General features: G+C 53.3%; 1 protein-coding gene across 1 annotated transcript in view; it reads right to left on the reverse strand.

Moving 5' to 3' along the window:
- IFT172 (intraflagellar transport 172) overlaps nucleotides 1–17,807 on the reverse strand; it is a 619,018-nt gene that overhangs the window by 388,652 nt on the left and 212,559 nt on the right. The window contains exon 17 of the mRNA XM_068279802.1: nucleotides 2,669–2,805. Within this exon, the coding sequence (XP_068135903.1) occupies nucleotides 2,669–2,805 (137 nt within the window). The remainder of the gene's footprint in view (nucleotides 1–2,668; nucleotides 2,806–17,807) is intronic.

Here is a 17,807-nt window from a genome sequence, read left to right on the forward strand (position 1 = left end):
CATTACTTATCACAGAAGGGCACAGAGCACCAAGGGCAGCAGCAACACACAGCACAAGCCATTACATATCACAGAAGGGCACAGAGCACCCAGGGCAGCAGCAGCACACACCACAAGACATTACATATCACAGAAGGGCACAGAGCACCCAGGGCAGCAGCAACACACACCACAACACATTACATATCACAGAAGGGCACAGAGCACCCAGGGCAGCAGCAGCAACACACACCACAAGACATTACATATCACAGAAGGGCACAGAGCACCCAGGGCAGCAGCAGCAACACACACCACAAGACATTACATATCACAGAAGGGCACAGAGCACCCAGGGCAGCAGCAGCAACACACCACAAGACATTACATATCACAGAAGGGCACAGAGCACCCAGGGCAGCAGCAGCACACACCACAAGACATTACATATCACAGAGGGGCACAGAGCACCCAGGCAGCAGCAACACACACCACAAGGCATTACATATCACAGAAGGGCACAGAGCACCCAGGCAGCAGCAACACACACCACAAGACATTACATATCACAGAAGGGCACAGAGCACCCAGGCAGCAGCAACACACACCACAAGACATTACATATCACAGAAGGGCACAGATCACCCAGGGCAGCAGCAACACACACCACAAGACATTACATATCACAGAAGAGCACAGAGCACCCAGGGCAGCAGCAACACACACCACAAGACATTACATATCACAGAAGGGCACAGAGCACCCAGGACAGCAGCAACACACACCACAAGACATTACATATCACAGAAGGGCACAGAGCACCCAGGGCAGCAGCAGCACACACCACAAGACATTACATATCACAGAAGGGCACAGAGCACCCAGGGCAGCAGCAACACACACCACAAGACATTACATATCACAGAAGAGCACAGAGCACCCAGGGCAGCAGCAGCACACACCACAAGACATTACATATCACAGAAGGGCACAGATCACCCAGGACAGCAGCAACACACAGCACAAGACATTACATATCACAGAAGGGCACAGAGCACCCAGGGCAGCAGCAACACACACCACAAGACATTACATATCACAGAAGGGCACAGAGCACCCAGGACAGCAGCAGCACACACCACAAGACATTACATATCACAGAAGAGCACAGAGCACCCAGGGCAGCAGCAACACACACCACAAGGCATTACATATCACAGAAGGGCACAGAGCACCCAGGGCAGCAGCAGCAACACACACCATAAGGCATTACATATCACAGAAGGGCACAGAGCACCCAGGACAGCAGCAGCACACACCACAAGACATTACATATCACAGAAGGGCACAGAGCACCCAGGGCAGCAGCAGCACACACCACAAGACATTACATATCACAGAAGTGCACAGAGCACCCAGGGCAGCAGCAACACACACCACAAGACATTACATATCACAGAAGGGCACAGAACACCCAGGGCAGCAGCAGCACACACCACAAGACATTACATATCACAGAAGGGCACAGAGCACCCAGGGCAGCAGCAACACACACCACAACACATTACATATCACAGAAGGGCACAGAGCACCCAGGGCAGCAGCAGCACACACCACAAGACATTACATATCACAGAGGAGCACAGAGCACCCAGGGCAGCAGCAACACACACCACAAGACATTACATATCACAGAAGAGCACAGAGCACCCAGGGCAGCAGCAGCACACACCACAAGGCATTACATATCACAGAAGGGCACAGAGCACACAGGGCAGCAGCAGCAACACACACCACAAGGCATTACACACACCACAAGACATTACATATCACAGAAGGGCACAGAGCACCCAGGGCAGCAGCAGCACACACCACAAGACATTACATATCACAGAAGAGCACAGAGCACCCAGGGCAGCAGCAGCACACACCACAAGACATTACATATCACAGAAGGGCACAGATCACCCAGGACAGCAGCAACACACAGCACAAGACATTACATATCACAGAAGGGCACAGAGCACCCAGGGCAGCAGCAACACACACCACAAGGCATTACATATCACAGAAGGGCACAGAGCACCCAGGACAGCAGCAGCAACACACACCACAAGACATTACATATCACAGAAGGGCACAGAGCACCCAGGACAGCAGCAGCAACACACACCACAAGACATTACATATCACAGAAAGGCACAGAACACCCAGGGCAGCAGCAACACACACCACAAGACATTACATATCACAGAAAGGCACAGAGCACCCAGGGCTGCAGCAGCACACACCACAAGACATTACATATCACAGAAGGGCACAGAGCACCCAGGGCAGCAGCAACACACACCACAAGGCATTACATATCACAGAAGGGCACAGAGCACCCAGGACAGCAGCAGCAACACACACCACAAGACATTACATATCACAGAAGGGCACAGAGCACCCAGGACAGCAGCAGCACACACCACAAGACATTACACATCACAGAAGGGCACAGAGCACCCAGGGCAGCAGCAGCAACACACACCACAAGACATTACATATCACAGAAGGGCACAGAACACCCAGGGCAGCAGCAACACACACCACAAGGCATTACATATCACAGAAAGGCACAGAACCATACAAGAGCACCAGAGTCACTCCACACAAGGCCACACCCATCTCCTACTGCAATGAGTACCTGTTGTAATCTCCATCCTCAATGGCTGTACCAAACTCTATGGAGCCTTCATCCAGCGTGTAGGATACGGTGTTCACACCTTCAGTAACAATGACATCTGTCTTCCCTTCACTTCTCTCCAGCTCCACAATGTCCCCCTGTCACAAAAAGGAAGCACGCCAGTCACATGATCTGCACGCACGCCAGTCACATGATCCGCACGCACGCCAGTCACATGATCCGCACGCACGCCAGTCACATGATCCGCATGCACGCCAGTCACATGATCCGCACGCACGCCAGTCACATGATCCGCACGCCCACCAGTCACATGATCCGCACGCCCACCAGTCACATGATCCGCAGGCCCACCAGTCACATGATCCGCATGCCCACCAGTCACATGATCCGCATGCCCACCAGTCACATGATCCGCATGCCCACCAGTCACATGATCCGCATGCCCACCAGTCACATGATCCGCATGCCCACCAGTCACATGATCCGCATGCCCACCAGTCACATGATCCGCATGCCCACCTGTCACATGATCCGCATGCCCACCAGTCACATGATCCGCATGCCCACCAGTCACATGATCCGCATGCCCACCAGTCACATGATCCGCATGCCCACCAGTCACATGATCCGCATGCCCGCCAGTCACATGATCCGCATGCCCGCCAGTCACATGATCCGCATGCCCGCCAGTCACATGATCCGCATGCCCGCCAGTCACATGATCCGCATGCCCGCCAGTCACATGATCCGCATGCACGCCAGTCACATGATTCGCATGCCCACCAGTCACATGATCCGCATGCCCACCAGTCACATGATCCGCATGCCCACCTGTCACATGATCCGCATGCCCACCAGTCACATGATCCGCATGCCCACCAGTCACATGATCCGCATGCCCACCAGTCACATGATCCGCATGCCCACCAGTCACATGATCCGCATGCCCGCCAGTCACATGATCCGCATGCCCGCCAGTCACATGCTCCGCATGCACGCCAGTCACATGATCCGCATGCCCGCCAGTCACATGATCCGTATGCCCCCCAGTCACATGATCCGCATGCACACCAGTCACATGATCCGCAGGCCCACCAGTCACATGATCCGCAGGCCCACCAGTCACATGATCCGCATGCCCACCAGTCACATGATCCGCATGCACACCAGTCACATGATCCGCATGCACACCAGTCACATGATCCGCATGCACACCAGTCACATGATCCGCATGCCCTCCAGTCACATGATCCGCATGCACACCAGTCACATGATCAGCATGCCCACCAGTCACATGATGAGCATGCCCACCAGTCACATGATCCGCATGCACACCAGTCACATGATCCGCAGGCCCGCCAGTCACATGATCCGCACGCACGCCAGTCACATGATCCGCATGCCCACCAGTCACATGATCCGCATGCCCACCTGTCACATGATCCGCATGCCCACCAGTCACATGATCCGCATGCCCACCAGTCACATGATCCGCATGCCCACCAGTCACATGATCCGCATGCCCGCCAGTCACATGCTCCGCATGCACGCCAGTCACATGCTCCGCATGCACGCCAGTCACATGATCCGCATGCCCGCCAGTCACATGATCCGTATGCCCGCCAGTCACATGATCCGCATGCACACCAGTCACATGATCCGCAGGCCCACCAGTCACATGATCCGCAGGCCCACCAGTCACATGATCCGCATGCCCACCAGTCACATGATCCGCATGCACACCAGTCACATGATCCGCATGCACACCAGTCACATGATCCGCATGCACACCAGTCACATGATCCGCATGCCCTCCAGTCACATGATCCGCATGCACACCAGTCACATGATCAGCATGCCCACCAGTCACATGATGAGCATGCCCACCAGTCACATGATCCGCATGCACACCAGTCACATGATCCGCAGGCCCGCCAGTCACATGATCCGCACGCCCGCCAGTCACATGATCCGCATGCCCGCCAGTCACATGATCCGCACGCACGCCAGTCACATGATCCGCACGCCCGCCAGTCACATGATCCGCACGCCCGCCAGTCACATGATCCGCACGCCCACCAGTCACATGATCCGCACGCACACCAGTCACATGATCCGCATGCCCACCAGTCACATGATCCGCATGCCCACCAGTCACATGATCCGCATGCAGACCAGTCACATGATCCGCATGCACACAAGTCACATGATCCGCATGCACACAAGTCACATGATCCGCAGGCCTACCAGTCACATGATCCGCATGCACGCCAGTCACATGATCCGCATGCCCACCAGTCACATGATCCGCATGCCCACCAGTCACATGATCCGCATGCCCACCAGTCACATGATCCGCATGCCCACCAGTCACATGATCCGCATGCCCACCAGTCACATGATCCGCATGCCCACCCGTCACATGATCCGCATGCCCACCCGTCACATGATCCGCATGCCCACCAGTCACATGATCCGCATGCCCACCAGTCACATGATCCGCATGCCCACCAGTCACATGATCCGCATGCCCACCAGTCACATGATCCGCATGCCCACCAGTCACATGATCCGCATGCCCACCAGTCACATGATCCGCATGCCCACCAGTCACATGATCCGCATGCCCACCAGTCACATGATCCGCATGCCCGCCAGTCACATGATCCGCATGCCCGCCAGTCACATGATCCGCATGCCCGCCAGTCACATGATCCGCATGCCCGCCAGTCACATGATCCGCATGCCCGCCAGTCACATGATCCGCATGCCCGCCAGTCACATGATCCGCATGCCCGCCAGTCACATGATCCGCATGCCCGCCAGTCACATGATCCGCATGCCCGCCAGTCACATGATCCGCATGCCCGCCAGTCACATGATCCGCATGCCCGCCTGTCACATGATCCGCATGCCCACCAGTCACATGATCCGCATGCCCACCAGTCACATGATCCGCATGCCCACCAGTCACATGATCCGCATGCCCACCAGTCACATGATCCGCATGCCCACCAGTCACATGATCCGCATGCCCACCAGTCACATGATCCGCATGCCCACCAGTCACATGATCCGCATGCCCACCAGTCACATGATCCGCATGCCCACCAGTCACATGATCCGCATGCCCACCAGTCACATGATCCGCATGCCCACCAGTCACATGATCCGCATGCCCACCAGTCACATGATCCGCATGCCCACCAGTCACATGATCCGCATGCCCACCAGTCACATGATCCGTATGCCCACCAGTCACATGATCCGCAGGCACACCAGTCACATGATCCGCAGGCCCACCAGTCACATGATCCGCAGGCCCACCAGTCACATGATCCGCATGCCCACCAGTCACATGATCCGCATGCACACCAGTCACATGATCCGCATGCACACCAGTCACATGATCCGCATGCACACCAGTCACATGATCCGCATGCCCTCCAGTCACATGATCCGCATGCACACCAGTCACATGATCTGCATGCACACCAGTCACATGATGAGCATGCCCACCAGTCACATGATCCGCATGCACACCAGTCACATGATCCGCAGGCCCACCAGTCACATGATCCGCACGCACGCCAGTCACATGATCCGCATGCCCGCCAGTCACATGATCCGCATGCCCGCCAGTCACATGATCCGCAGGCCCACCAGTCACATGATCCGCATGCACACCAGTCACATGATCCGCATGCAGACCAGTCACATGATCCGCAGGCCCACCAGTCACATGATCCGCATGCACACCAGTCACATGATCCGCATGCCCACCAGTCACATGATCCGCATGCACACCAGTCACATGATCCGCATGCACACCAGTCACATGATCCGCATGCACACCAGTCACATGATCCGCAGGCCCACCAGTCACATGATCCGCATGCACACCAGTCACATGATCCGCATGCACACCAGTCACATGATCCGCAGGCCCACCAGTCACATGATCCGCATGCACACCAGTCACATGATCCGCATGCCCACCAGTCACATGATCCGCATGAATAAAAATACATATATTCAGGCACATCGCCTCTAGTTAGGACATTAAATAAATTATTAGGGAAAGGGAGGTGCTGAAGGGGGTGTGGCTAGAAACAGCAAAAATCAATTAACCCTTCGCACTCTCACATGCAAATGCTCAAACAAATGCATTCACAGATTTACTCATCCAGGCACAACTATTATCCCTACAGCTAAATTAAAAGCCGGGGTTTTAGTTCACAGAAGAATGCATTCTTATGCTTAATCACCTATACTGCACTATGCATGTTACAGGGCCAGAGTTAGGACACCTATGTTTACCTGGGTACTTCTACGCAGTATAGGTGACTAAGCATAAGAATGCATTCTTCTGTGAACTAAAACCCCGGCTTTTAATTTAGCTGTAGGGATAACAGTTGTGCCTGGATGAGTGAACCTGTGAATGCATTTGTTTGAGCATTTGCATGTGAGAGTGCGAAGGGTTAATTGATTTTTGCTGTTTCTAGCCACACCCCCTTCAGCACCTCCCTTTCCCTAATAATTTATTTAATGTCCTAACTAGAGGCGATGTGCCTGGATATATGTATTTTTATTCTTATCATTGACCCCTGTGGCTAGGGTCTAATTCAGTGCACTCCCCCCTTCCCCTGCATGTTTGTCAGCATGCACACAGCTTATGCTGGTGTATGTGCATGGTGCACATGGATACATAAAGTTAGCTCCCTTGTGCGATTGGTAAGATGCGCTGTCTGTCCCAGGAGAGGACGTCAGGATGTGTGCTCCTAATCCATTGATAGGTTTGATGCAATGAATGTGTTTGCATGTCTGCACTATGCATGTTACAGGGCCAGAGTTAGGACACCTATGTTTACCTGGGTACTTCTACGCAGTATAGGTGACTAAGCATAAGAATGCATTCTTCTGTGAACTAAAACCCTGGCTTTTAATTTAGCTGTAGGGATAACAGTTGTGCCTGGATGAGTGAACATTATCCGCATGCACACCAGTCACATGATCCGCATGCCCACCAGTCACATGATCCGCATGCACACCAGTCACATGATCCGCATGCCCACCAGTCACATGATCCGCAGGCCCACCAGTCACATGATCCGCATGCACACCAGTCACATGATCCGCATGCACACCAGTCACATGATCCGCATGCCCACCAGTCACATGATCCGCATGCAGACCAGTCACATGATCTGCATGCACGCCAGTCACATGATCCGCATGCACGCCAGTCACATGATCCGCATGCACGCCAGTCACATGATCCGCATGCACGCCAGTCACATGATCCGCATGCACACCAGTCACATGATGAGCATGCACACCAGTCACATGATCCGCATGCACGCCAGTCACATGATCCGCATGCACGCCAGTCACATGATCCGCATGCACGCCAGTCACATGATCCGCATGTACGCCAGTCACATGATCCGCATGCACACAAGTCACATGATCCGCAGGCCCACCAGTCACATGATGAGCATGCACACCAGTCACATGATCCGCATGCACACAAGTCACATGATCCGCATGCACGCCAGTCACATGATGAGCATGCACACAAGTCACATGATCCGCATGCACACCAGTCACATGATGAGCATGCACACAAGTCACATGATCCGCATGCACGCCAGTCACATGATCCGCATGCAGACCAGTCACATGATCCGCATGCACACCAGTCACATGATCCGCATGCACACCAGTCACATGATCCGCATGCACGCCAGTCACATGATCCGCACGCACGCCAGTCACATGATCCGCACGCCCTCCAGTCACATGATCCGCATGCCCACCAGTCACATGATCCGCATGCCCACCAGTCACATGATCCGCATGCCCACCAGTCACATGATCCGCATGCACACCAGTCACATGATCCGCATGCCCACCAGTCACATGATCCGCATGCACACCAGTCACATGATCCGCATGCACACCAGTCACATGATCCGCATGCCCACCAGTCACATGATCCGCAGGCCCACCAGTCACATGATCCGCATGCACACCAGTCACATGATCCGCATGCACACCAGTCACATGATCCGCATGCACACAAGTCACATGATCCGCATGCACGCCAGTCACATGATGAGCATGCACACAAGTCACATGATCCGCATGCACACCAGTCACATGATGAGCATGCACACAAGTCACATGATCCGCATGCACGCCAGTCACATGATCCGCATGCACACCAGTCACATGATCCGCATGCAGACCAGTCACATGATCCGCATGCACACCAGTCACATGATCCGCATGCACACCAGTCACATGATCCGCACGCACGCCAGTCACATGATCCGCACGCCCACCAGTCACATGATCCGCACGCACACCAGTCACATGATCCGCATGCACACCAGTCACATGATCCGCAGGCCCACCAGTCACATGATCCGCATGCCCACCAGTCACATGATCCGCATGCCCACCAGTCACATGATCCGCAGGCCCACCAGTCACATGATCCGCATGCAGACCAGTCACATGATCCGCATGCCCACCAGTCACATGATCCGCAGGCCCACCAGTCACATGATCCGCATGCCCACCAGTCACATGATCCGCATGCACACCAGTCACATGATCCGCATGCCCACCAGTCACATGATCCGCATGCAGACCAGTCACATGATGAGCATGCACACCAGTCACATGATCCGCATGCACACCAGTCACATGATCCGCATGCACACCAGTCACATGATCCGCATGCACGCCAGTCACATGATCCGCATGCACGCCAGTCACATGATCCGCATGTACGCCAGTCACATGATCCGCATGCACACAAGTCACATGATCCGCAGGCCCACCAGTCACATGATCCGCATGCCCACCAGTCACATGATCCGCAGGCCCACCAGTCACATGATCCGCAGGCCCACCAGTCACATGATCCGCATGCCCACCAGTCACATGATCCGCATGCAGACCAGTCACATGATCCGCAGGCCCACCAGTCACATGATCCGCATGCCCACCAGTCACATGATCCGCATGCACACCAGTCACATGATCCGCATGCCCACCAGTCACATGATCCGCATGCCCACCAGTCACATGATCCGCATGCACACCAGTCACATGATCCGCATGCCCACCAGTCACATGATCCGCATGCACACCAGTCACATGATCCGCATGCACACCAGTCACATGATCCGCATGCCCACCAGTCACATGATCCGCATGCCCACCAGTCACATGATCCGCAGGCCCACCAGTCACATGATCCGCATGCCCACCAGTCACATGATCCGCATGCACACCAGTCACATGATCCGCATGCCCACCAGTGACATGATCCGCATGCACGCCAGTCACATGATCCGCAGGCCCACCAGTCACATGATCCGCATGCACACCAGTCACATGATCCGCATGCACACCAGTCACATGATCCGCATGCACACCAGTCACATGATCCGCAGGCCCACCAGTCACATGATCCGCATGCACACCAGTCACATGATCCCGCGCTCCGATCCAGGTAGAGCTGTAACGTTCCATACATAACAAGGCCGAGAAGCTCAACATCTGGCCTCACACAAGACACCACAGGGAAAAGCAAACCGCCTGTGCCAAATGTGGCCAGTTACATCCCCGTCCCCAACCAGCATAAGTATGTCTAATGTGACTGCGGGGTCTGACATCTGCTTGCCTGGTCATTAGCCTAACCCTATCTACCCCTTCACACACAGCCTAACTACCCCATTCCTGCACAGCCTAACCCTAACTACCCCTTCACACACAGCCTAACCCTAACTACCCCTTCACACGCAGCCTAACCCTAACTACCCCATTCCTGCATACCCTAACCCTAACTACCCCTTCACACACAGCCTAACCCTAACTACCCCATTCCTGCACAGCCTAACCCTATCTACCCCTTCACACACAGCCTAACCCTAACTACCCCTTCACACGCAGCCTAACCCTAACTACCCCATTCCTGCATAGCCTAACCCTAACTACCACTTCACACACAGCCTAACCCTAACTACCCCTTCACACACAGCCTAACCCTAACTACCCCTTCACACGCAGCCTAACCCTAACTACCCCATTCCTGCATAGCCTAAACCTAACTACCCCTTCACACACAGCCTAACCCTAACTACCCCATTCCTGCACAGCCTAACCCTATCTACCCCTTCACACACAGCCTAACCCTAACTACCCCTTCACACGCAGCCTAACCCTAACTACCCCTTCACACGCAGCCTAACCCTAACTACCCCATTCCTGCATAGCCTAACCCTAACTACCCCTTCACACACAGCCTAACCCTAACTACCCCTTCACACACAGCCTAACCCTAACTACCCCTAACCCTAACTACCCCTTCACACACAGCCTAACCCTAACTACCCCTTCACACGCAGCCTAACCCTAACTACCCCATTCCTGCATAGCCTAACCCTAACTACCCCTTCACACACAGCCTAACCCTAACTACCCTTTCACACACAGCCTAACCCTAACTACCCCATTCCTGCATAGCCTAACCCTAACTACCCCTTCACACACAGCCTAACCCTAACTACCCCATTCCTGCATAGCCTAACCCTAACTATCCCTTCACACACAGCCTAACCCTAACTACCCCTTCACACACAGCCTAACCCTAACTACCCCATTCCTGCATAGACTAACCCTAACTACCCCTTCACACACAGCCTAACCCTAACTACCCCTTCACACACAGCCTAACCCCAACTACCCCATTCCTGCATAGCCTAACCCTAACTACCCCTTCACACACAGCCTAACCCTAACTACCCCTTCACACACAGCCTAACCCTAACTACCCCTTCACACGCAGCCTAACCCTAACTACCCCATTCCTGCATAGCCTAACCCTAACTACCCCTTCACACACAGCCTAACCCTAACTACCCCTTCACACACAGCCTAACCCTAACTACCCCTAACCCTACCCCTTCACACGCAGCCTAACCCTAACTACCCCATTCCTGCATACCCTAACCCTAACTACCCCTTCACACACAGCCTAACCCTAACTACCCCATTCCTGCACAGCCTAACCCTATCTACCCCTTCACACACAGCCTAACCCTAACTACCCCTTCACACGCAGCCTAACCCTAACTACCCCATTCCTGCATAGCCTAACCCTAACTACCCCTTCACACACAGCCTAACCCTAACTACCCCTTCACACACAGCCTAACCCTAACTACCCCTTCACACGCAGCCTAACCCTAACTACCCCATTCCTGCATAGCCTAAACCTAACTACCCCTTCACACACAGCCTAACCCTAACTACCCCATTCCTGCACAGCCTAACCCTATCTACCCCTTCACACACAGCCTAACCCTAACTACCCCTTCACACGCAGCCTAACCCTAACTACCCCATTCCTGCATAGCCTAACCCTAACTACCCCTTCACACACAGCCTAACCCTAACTACCCCTTCACACACAGCCTAACCCTAACTACCCCTTCACACGCAGCCTAACCCTAACTACCCCATTCCTGCATAGCCTAACCCTAACTACCCCTTCACACACAGCCTAACCCTAACTACCCCTTCACACACAGCCTAACCCTAACTACCCCTAACCCTAACTACCCCTTCACACACAGCCTAACCCTAACTACCCCTTCACACGCAGCCTAACCCTAACTACCCCATTCCTGCATAGCCTAACCCTAACTACCCCTTCACACACAGCCTAACCCTAACTACCCCTTCACACACAGCCTAACCCTAACTACCCCTAACCCTAACTACCCCTTCACACACAGCCTAACCCTAACTACCCTTTCACACACAGCCTAACCCTAACTACCCCATTCCTGCATAGCCTAACCCTAACTACCCCTTCACACACAGCCTAACCCTAACTACCCCATTCCTGCATAGCCTAACCCTAACTACCCCTTCACACACAGCCTAACCCTAACTACCCCTTCACACACAGCCTAACCCTAACTACCCCATTCCTGCATAGACTAACCCTAACTACCCCTTCACACACAGCCTAACCCTAACTACCCCTTCACACACAGCCTAACCCCAACTACCCCATTCCTGCATAGCCTAACCCTAACTACCCCTTCACACACAGCCTAACCCTAACTACCCCTTCACACACAGCCTAACCCTAACTACCCCTTCACACGCAGCCTAACCCTAACTACCCCATTCCTGCATAGCCTAACCCTAACTACCCCTTCACACACAGCCTAACCCTAACTACCCCTTCACACACAGCCTAACCCTAACTACCCCTAACCCTAACTACCCCTTCACACACAGCCTAACTCTAACTACCCCTTCACACGCAGCCTAACCCTAACTACCCCATTCCTGCATAGCCTAACCCTAACTACCCCTTCACACACAGCCTAACCCTAACTACCCTTTCACACACACCCTAACCCTAACTACCCCATTCCTGCATAGCCTAACCCTAACTACCCCTTCACACACAGCCTAACCCTAACTACCCCATTCCTGCATAGCCTAACCCTAACTACCCCTTCACACACAGCCTAACCCTAACTACCCCTTCACACACAGCCTAACCCTAACTACCCCATTCCTGCATAGACTAACCCTAACTACCCCTTCACACACAGCCTAACCCTAACTACCCCTTCACACACAGCCTAACCCCAACTACCCCATTCCTGCATAGCCTAACCCTAACTACCCCTTCACACACAGCCTAACCCTAACTACCCCTTCACACACAGCCTAACCCTAACTACCCCTTCACACACAGCCTAACCCTAACTACCCCTTCACACACAGCCTAACCCTAACTACCCCTTCACACACAGCCTAACCCTAACTACCCCATTCCTGCACAGCCTAACCCTAACTACCCCTTCACACACAGCCTAACCCCAACTACCCCATTCCTGCATAGCCTAACCCTAACTACCCCTTCACACACAGCCTAACCCTAACTACCCCTTCACACACCGCCTAACCCTAACTACCCCATTCCTGCATAGTCTAACCCTAACTAACCCTTCACACATAGCCTAACCCTAACTACCCCTTCACACATAGCCTAACCCTAACTACCCTTTCACACACAGCCTAACCCTAACTACCCCTTCACACACAGCCTAACCCTAACTACCCCTTCACACACAGCCTAACCCTAACTACCCCTTCACACACAGCCTAACCCCAACTACCCCATTCCTGCATAGCCTAACCCTAACTACCCCTTCACACACAGCCTAACCCTAACTACCCCATTCCTGCATAGCCTAACCCTAACTACCCCTTCACACACAGCCTAACCCTAACTACCCCATTCCTGCATAGCCTAACCCTAACTACCCCTTCACACACAGCCTAACCCTAACTACCCCATTCCTGCATAGCCTAACCCTAACTACCCCTTCACACACAGCCTAACCCTAACTACCCCATTCCTGCATAGCCTAACCGTAACTACCCCTTCACACACAGCCTAACCCTAACTACCCCTTCACACACAGCCTAACCCTAACTACCCCATTCCTGCATAGCCTAACCCTAACTACCCCTTCACACACAGCCTAACCCTATCTACCCCTTCACACACAGCCTAACCCTAACTACCCCATCACACACAGCCTAACCCTAACTACCCCTTCACACACAGCCTAACCCTAACTACCCCATTCCTGCATAGCCTAACCCTAACTACCCCTTCACACACAGCCTAACCCTAACTACCCCATTCCTGCATAGCCTAACCCTAACTACCCCTTCACACACAGCCTAACCCTAACTACCCCATTCCTGCATAGCCTCACCCTAACTACCCCTTCACACACAGTCTAACCCTAACTACCCCTTCACACACAGCCTAACCCTAACTACCCCATTCCTGCATAGCCTAACCCTAACTACCCCTTCACACACAGCCTAACCCTAACTACCCCATTCCTGCATAGCCTCACCCTAACTACCCCTTCACACACAGCCTAACCCTAACTACCCCTTCACACACAGCCTAACCCTAACTACCCCATTCCTGCATAGCCTAACCCTAACTACCCCTTCACACACAGCCTAACCCTAACTACACCTTCACACACAGCCTAACCCTAACTACCCCATTCCTGCATAGCCTCACCCTAACTACCCCTTCACACACAGCCTAACCCTAACTACCCCTTCACACACAGCCTAACCCTAACTACCCCATCACACACAGCCTAACCCTAACTACCCCTTCACACACAGCCTAACCCTAACTACCCCATTCCTGCATAGCCTAACCCTAACTACCCCTTCACACACAGCCTAACCCTAACTACCCCATTCCTGCATAGCCTAACCCTAACTACCCCTTCACACACAGCCTAACCCTAACTACCCCTTCACACACAGCCTAACCCTAACTACCCCTTCACACACAGCCTAACCCTAACTACCCCATCACACACAGCCTAACCCTAACTACCCTATTCCTGCAAAGCCTAACCCTAACTACCCTATTCCTGCAAAGCCTAACCCTAACTACCCCTTCACACACAGCCTAACCCTAACTACCCCATTCCTGCATAGCCTAACCCTAACTACCCCTTCACACACAGCCTAACCCTAACTACCCCTTCACACACAGCCTAACCCTAACTACCCCATTCCTGCAAAGCTTAACCCTAACTACCCCTTCACACACAGCCTAACCCTAACTACCCCTTCACACACAGCCTAACCCTAACTACCCCATTCCTGCATAGCCTAACCCTAACTACCCCTTCACACACAGCCTAACCCTAACTACCCCTTCACACACAGCCTAACCCTAACTACCCCATTCCTGCATAGCCTCACCCTAACTACCCCTTCACACACAGCCTAACCCTAACTACCCCAATACTGCATAGCCTAACCCTAACTACCCCTTCACACACAGCCTAACCCTAACTACCCCATTCCTGCATAGCCTAACCCTAACTACCCCTTCACACACAGCCTAACCCTAACTACCCCATTCCTGCATAGCCTAACCCTAACTACCCCTTCACACACAGCCTAACCCTAACTACCCCATTCCCGCATAGCCTAACCCTAACTACCCCTTCACACACAGCCTAACCCTAACTACCCCTTCACACACAGCCTAACCCTAACTACCCCTTCACACACAGCCTAACCCTAACTACCCCATTCCTGCATAGCCTAACCCTAACTACCCCTTCACACACAGCCTAACCCTAACTACCCCTTCACACACAGCCTAACCCTAACTACCCCTTCACACACAGCCTAACCCTAACTACCCCATCACACACAGCCTAACCCTAACTACCCTATTCCTGCAAAGCCTAACCCTAACTACCCCTTCACACACAGCCTAACCCTAACTACCCCATTCCTGCATAGCCTAACCCTAACTACCCCTTCACACACAGCCTAACCCTAACTACCCCTTCACACACAGCCTAACCCTAACTACCCCATTCCTGCAAAGCCTAACCCTAACTACCCCTTCACACACAGCCTAACCCTAACTACCCCTTCACACACAGCCTAACCCTAACTACCCCATTCTTGCATAGCCTAACCCTAACTACCCCTTCACACACAGCCTAACCCTAACTACCCCTTCACACACAGCCTAACCCTAACTACCCCATTCCTGCATAGCCTCACCCTAACTACCCCTTCACACACAGCCTAACCCTAACTACCCCATTACTGCATAGCCTAACCCTAACTACCCCTTCACACACAGCCTAACCCTAACTACCCCATTCCTGCATAGCCTAACCCTAACTACCCCTTCACACACAGCCTAACCCTAACTACCCCATTCCTGCATAGCCTAACCCTAACTACCCCTTCACACACAGCCTAACCCTAACTACCCCATTCCTGCATAGCCTAACCCTAACTACCCCTTCACACACAGCCTAACCCTAACTACCCCTTCACACACAGCCTAACCCTAACTACCCCTTCACACACAGCCTAACCCTAACTACCCCATTCCTGCATAGCCTAACCCTAACTACCCCTTCACACACAGCCTAACCCTAACTACCCCATTCCTGCATAGCCTAACCCTAACTACCCCTTCACACACAGCCTAACCCTAACTACCCCATCACACACAGCCTAACCCTAACTACCCCTTCACACACAGCCTAACCCTAACTACCCCTTCACACACAGCCTAACCCTAACTACCCCATTCCTGCATAGCCTAACCCTAACTACCCCTTCACACACAGCCTAACCCTAACTACCCCTTCACACACAGCCTAACCCTAACTACCCCTTCACACACAGCCTAACCCTAACTACCCCTTCACACACAGCCTAACCCTAACTACCCCTTCTCACACAGCCTAACCCTAACTACCCCATTCCTGCATAGCCTAACCCTAACTACCCCTTCACACACAGCCTAACCCTAACTACCCCATTCCTGCATAGACTAACCCTAACTACCCCTTCACACACAGCCTAACCCTAACTACCCCTTCACACACAGCCTAACCCCAACTACCCCATTCCTGCATAGCCTAACCCTAACTACCCATTCACACACAGCTTAACCCTAACTACCCCTTCACACACAGCCTAACCCTAACTACCCCTTCACACACAGCCTAACCCTAACTACCCCTTCACACACAGCCTAACCCTAACTACCCCTTCACACACAGCCTAACCCTAACAACCCTTCACACACAGCCTAACCCTAACTACCCCATTCCTGCACAGCCTAACCCTAACTACCCCTTCACACACAGCCTAACCCCAACTACCCCATTCCTGCATAGCCTAACCCTAACTACCCCTTCACACACAGCCTAACCCTAACTACCCCTTCACACATAGCCTAACCCTAACTACCCTTTCACACACAGCCTAACCCTAACTACCCCTTCACACACAGCCTAACCCTAACTACCCCTTCACACACAGCCTAACCCTAACTACCCCTTCACACACAGCCTAACCCCAACTACCCCATTCCTGCATAGCCTAACCCTAACTACCCCTTCACACACAGCCTAACCCTAACTACCCCATTCCTGCATAGCCTAACCCTAACTACCCCTTCACACACAGCCTAACCCTAACTACCCCATTCCTGCATAGC

The sequence above is a fragment of the Hyperolius riggenbachi genome, chromosome 4, assembly GCF_040937935.1.
Source record: "Hyperolius riggenbachi isolate aHypRig1 chromosome 4, aHypRig1.pri, whole genome shotgun sequence".
Classification (NCBI taxonomy): Eukaryota; Metazoa; Chordata; class Amphibia; order Anura; family Hyperoliidae; genus Hyperolius; species Hyperolius riggenbachi.